The 4,774-nt window shown below is 37.3% G+C and overlaps 1 protein-coding gene across 1 annotated transcript; it reads left to right on the forward strand.

Annotated features, from left to right (window-relative positions):
• Positions 1-663: 663 nt before the first annotated feature.
• On the forward strand, positions 664-1,932 carry LOC140160112 (BTB/POZ domain-containing protein 17-like). The gene has a single exon (XM_072183389.1). It carries the CDS (start codon positions 664-666, stop codon positions 1,930-1,932), a length of 1,269 nt encoding a protein of 422 aa, XP_072039490.1.
• Positions 1,933-4,774: the final 2,842 nt, after the last annotated feature.

Raw genomic sequence — 4,774 nt, forward strand, 5'->3', positions numbered from 1 at the left:
TAAGCGTATTGGTAGCAAGTAAGATATGTATATTATAGGGGCAAGGACTACAACTACTGCACTGGAAATTTCATTTCGGCAATTTTTTTTTGTTATTTCTGGTACCGGGTACCCGCTCGAAAAAAAGTTCGGGTACCCGGGAGCCGAATTTCCCGAAAATGAGAGCCTTAGTAGTTGTAGTCCTTGCCCCTATAATATACATATCTTACTTGTCACCAACGCAAGATTGCGCTTATAATTTGTGAGAAAATGCAAAAATAAGCAAAAATTGGCCAGGATGTTACCCCTTTAATAGACCAGATTTGTAGAACATAGCCATATCAGCACATATTTGAACTCTTGAACTCCCAATGGGCTATAGATGTCTGGTAAATGTTTTAAAGGTCAAATTAGGACAGGCAATTTTATTCAAATGACAGGCCCCCCTCGGCAACCCTCAATTTCTAACTAAGACCCTGTCCCTACCCAATCCAGACTCAAGAACTCCAGGGTCCTTACTCACAGCATCCTAATATCATCCTCCCTGCATCCAATCTGGAATTGTGAGAATGAAGAGGGAAACTGATTAAAAATGTGGCAACAATTAATTTTGATTACAGTATCTTTGGTAATTTCTTTTTAGGTAGACTTTGAAACAGCATCCATTTAAAACCTGGTATCAAGATGGCACATAAAGCATCAGGACAGCAGTACATAGAGCACAAGACCAACTTCATTGCCAACATTGGTGAGCAGTTCAATAATGCAGACATCAGTGATGTGACTTTGACAGTAGGAGAACAGGTATTTTCTGCTCACAGGTTTGTCCTCGCAACACACAGTAAAGTTTTCAAGACTATGCTGATGGGTGAAAACTGGAAAGAATCTGAAGAAAAGAAGATCACACTTGAAGAATCACCTGAAGGAGAGGCAGCTTTCTCTCAATTCTTGAAGTTTTTGTACACAGGGACATTAACACTGACTATAGATAACGTGTGTGGTATTCACACATTGGCAGACAAGTATGATGTACCAGCTTTGAAGGATGACTGTATGGGCTTAATGAAAGATGTCCTCACAGGTATCCATGGTGATGCTTTGAAAGCTGGGTTGCTATGGCTACAGTACTTGGAACTTTTTCTGTCTGATATGGTCTCATTATGCTACAGTGCGATCAGGACCAACTTTATAGCAATTGATCAAGATAGCCACTCAGACCTCCTCTGGAAGTTGACTTATGATCAAGTCAACAATGTTCTGTCTGTTCCTGAAGTTCAAGAGGAACTTGTTTTATCCAAGGAATTAGACTTGCTAAATCTTATTGACAGCGGAAAGTGGGCAAACAGGTTGCTGCCATTGGTTAGATTTTATAACATCGATATTGATCTTCTCCAAAACTTTACTTCTTCAAATGATTTGACAAAACATTATAATGAAGCTTACAAGGTTCATGCTGAAAGGGGTAATATTGCAATCAGAGAGCACAAGAAGAGACGAAGAATGTCAGACGGTTCTGTTGAGGTAACATGCTCGTGTGGTACAAGCAGCTCACAGGTATGCCCCCACATCAACCCAAGACTTTACTTCACACAGCCATTCGGAACAAAGTGGCTATTGGTAAACCAAACTAATGATGTAGAACCAATAGACCTTTCAGACGTAGTAGGTTTCTCACAGCGATTACAGCTCTCAGGAGGTGAGAATCCTAACAAAGTATGGAAATGTACTTTACACTTTGACTATTCAGGGGACCCCATCTGTGAAAGGTACACTGTAACACCAGCCAAGAGTCATGCCGGGAAGCGCTTCACTTTAGCTATTACTGCTTTCAGGTTAAAAGATCGTACAATGAAAATAGAGAAATATGAGTATGTCGTCAAGCATACTGGAGTAGTGACCATGAGTAGCGACCGTATGAGAGGTAAAGAAACCAATACAATTATGCTCACTTAGCCACTTCGTTTCAAAGGAAGTTGGGATATGAGAAAAAGTTGTGGTTGTGGAATGACAGTACTGCTGCACAAGTAAATGTTTTGTATGAAAGTAAAACAGATACTACATTGTAGATATGTAGATCCCAGTGGCGTAGCGTGGGTCACAGTGGCGGTGCCACAGGGGGGAATGCCCCCCAGTCAGAACTGTTGCCCCCCCAGAAAAAACCCAATATTACGAAAATTTCCACTTTTTGCGGTAATTTTGTGCAAAATTGGTTGATTTTGCCCCCCCCCCCTGAAATTCACTTTGCCCCCCTGCGCCACTACTGGTGGGTCATCATATTGGGGGGCACCGACCATGATTGGGGGCCAGGGGGGGCACCAGGTCTGATTGGGGGGCACAAGCCATTTTTAGCAATTTTCCTATGGGATTTTTTACAATTTCAGATCGATTGGGGGGTACGTACCCCTATGATGCTACGCTTCTTTAAAACATGAAATGCACATGATTCCCACAATTACTGTATTCAACTTAATTGTTTAAGCACCCTTTTACTTCATGTTTTCTTATATGGTTTTAAAATACAATACACCGTAACAGCATACATATAAAATTGCAATAAAAAACACCACACAATATATTTATAAAAGAACATACAATGCCAAGAAAGCCCTAAAAAGGGTCCTTTATAGAATAAAGCATGAATTACATAAATAAATAGTTTTGGTGAGACAATTCAACTGCATAGGATAAAACTGCATAATAATTATAACACGACTTCAAATCAAAACAAAAATGGCTTTTAACAGCCTATTTAAACTGTGAATGAGTTTTGGATATTTTTACATCAATTGGAAGCAAATTATTACACTTCTGTCCCTTACCTTTTGATACCAAAAAATTTGTTGCACTGCCCCTGGTATAGTAATTGTGAGTCTGACAAAATTTCACAAAAGATAATTTAGGTACTCTGGTTCAATATCATTGTGGATTTTAAAAACATGATTGAGTTTAAGTTGTTTAACTCTGTCTTCCACTTTCAACATACCCAGCTTCTTAAATTGTTCAACACCGATGTGGGATCGGATTCACTACTTTGCTTTGTATGTAATTGGTTTGTAAATTATGGCATTTGTCATTTATACTATGTATTTTTGAAGTTGTGAAATAAATGTTTCTTGAATTGAATTGAATTGAATTGATCTGGGCTCTAGCTTCAATATGAAGTGAAAGATTTTTGATGGGGTGCATCCATTTGAATTTGTTAGAATCCACCCCCCAAAAAAAAATTTAGTCCCTATTTAGTAGATTAGAGCTATGTATTGTGCGTCGTTGTGCATCCCCAGTTGGCAGTTGTGTGTACCTGGTAATATACAACTGCCAACAGACTCCACACACAACATCACAAGCACATTAGGAGAAACTTCACAGTGATATTTTATTTTGCTTGATATTGTATAATAAGATTGCACTCTTGGAATTTTGACTTACAAACATGCTGGGATGGAGTCTAGACCACAAAGAATTAGAAAGAATCTCCTTGCAACTCGGACTGCATGGTGTAGCGGTAGTATGTATTAATACAAGTTTGTAATCTCTAGATTGGTGGTGGGAGTTTGTGTATCTGTTTGTTTTATTATTTTCTAAGATGGATAAGGTTATTGATAAAAAAAGTTGAAAGCAAATTGAATATCAATTTACAAAATGAAGTATTTTCCATTGAGTTATGGTCCTAGAGCATAGTTGTAGGTGTAGGTCTGAATCTCATGTGTGCTAATTGAATTATTAATTGAATATTATCTAACCCCACCATTTTAAACCTGAATATTCCATGGATTATTATGATGTCAATTTATTCTATTTTTATTTATAGTGATAGCTAGAAAAAAAAATTGCGTAATTTTGTGTAAAGAGACTGGTTTACAGTGTAATTTAATTTTATGCTAATCCATGGATCACCTCACGGACCAACCTGAGTAAACAAAAAAAAAAGTTAGAATCTCTCTGGTAGCTTTTGGTATTAATTTGGTCTTGTGATGTTCATTATGTTGAGAAAATGTCTTTAATGCTTTAACCTTAATTTCATGCTCTGAATCATTTAGAAGGATGCCATAGAATTCCATTTGCAGGCATATGCCTCTATTAAAACAAGGGTTTTGTTTATGAAAGACAGACACCCTCCACAAAAACATTATTTGGAGTTTGAGCAACTATATTACTGATACAGTTGGCTGTACAAACATTATTATAAGACCAATCTATTTTAATGTTTTTGTGGAGGGTGTCTGCCTTTCGTCACAAAAAACTCGTTTAGAGGCATTATGCTAGATGAAATTCTACGGTGTGCAAGGTCTTAGCCAGCCATATGTCTGCCCGTCTTTAAGACGGGCTAATCTAATTTGAGACGGGTAGATTTAATGGATTTTACAGATGTGATAGCTCTAAAACAGATGATTTTAAGGGTATTTGAACTTGGGACTAATTCAAAGTGACAAAGGCCAAATCAGGACATATTTGAACCCATTGACTCATCCATGGGTACAGACAAGTTGTTTTATATTTGAGGGTCAAATTTTGGTATAGATTGGACGGATGGTTTCTGATTTCTGGCTAAGACTCTGATGGTGTGATTACCTCTTATGGATTAATTGTGTGTTAAATTTGAACCCATTTGCTTTAAAAGATATTTCCACTTAGGCCAAGTAAAATAAATAACATAATAACATGTATATCGTCCCCGCCAATTTTTGGAGATTTGCAACAAATATTTTTGTTATTTTAAATTTGCTTGCTTCCTTTCTTTCTCAAATTGCTGTGATGAAAAGACATGTTTAAAAGAAAATCTTGGTTATCATTTATA

This window comes from Amphiura filiformis, chromosome 9 (assembly GCF_039555335.1).
Source record: "Amphiura filiformis chromosome 9, Afil_fr2py, whole genome shotgun sequence".
NCBI lineage: Eukaryota > Metazoa > Echinodermata > Ophiuroidea > Amphilepidida > Amphiuridae > Amphiura > Amphiura filiformis.

Excerpts from the sequence above, each read along its gene's own strand:
- LOC140160112 (XM_072183389.1), top strand. The coding sequence starts at position 664 with ATGGCACATAAAGCATCAGGACAGCAGTACATAGAGCACAAGACCAAC.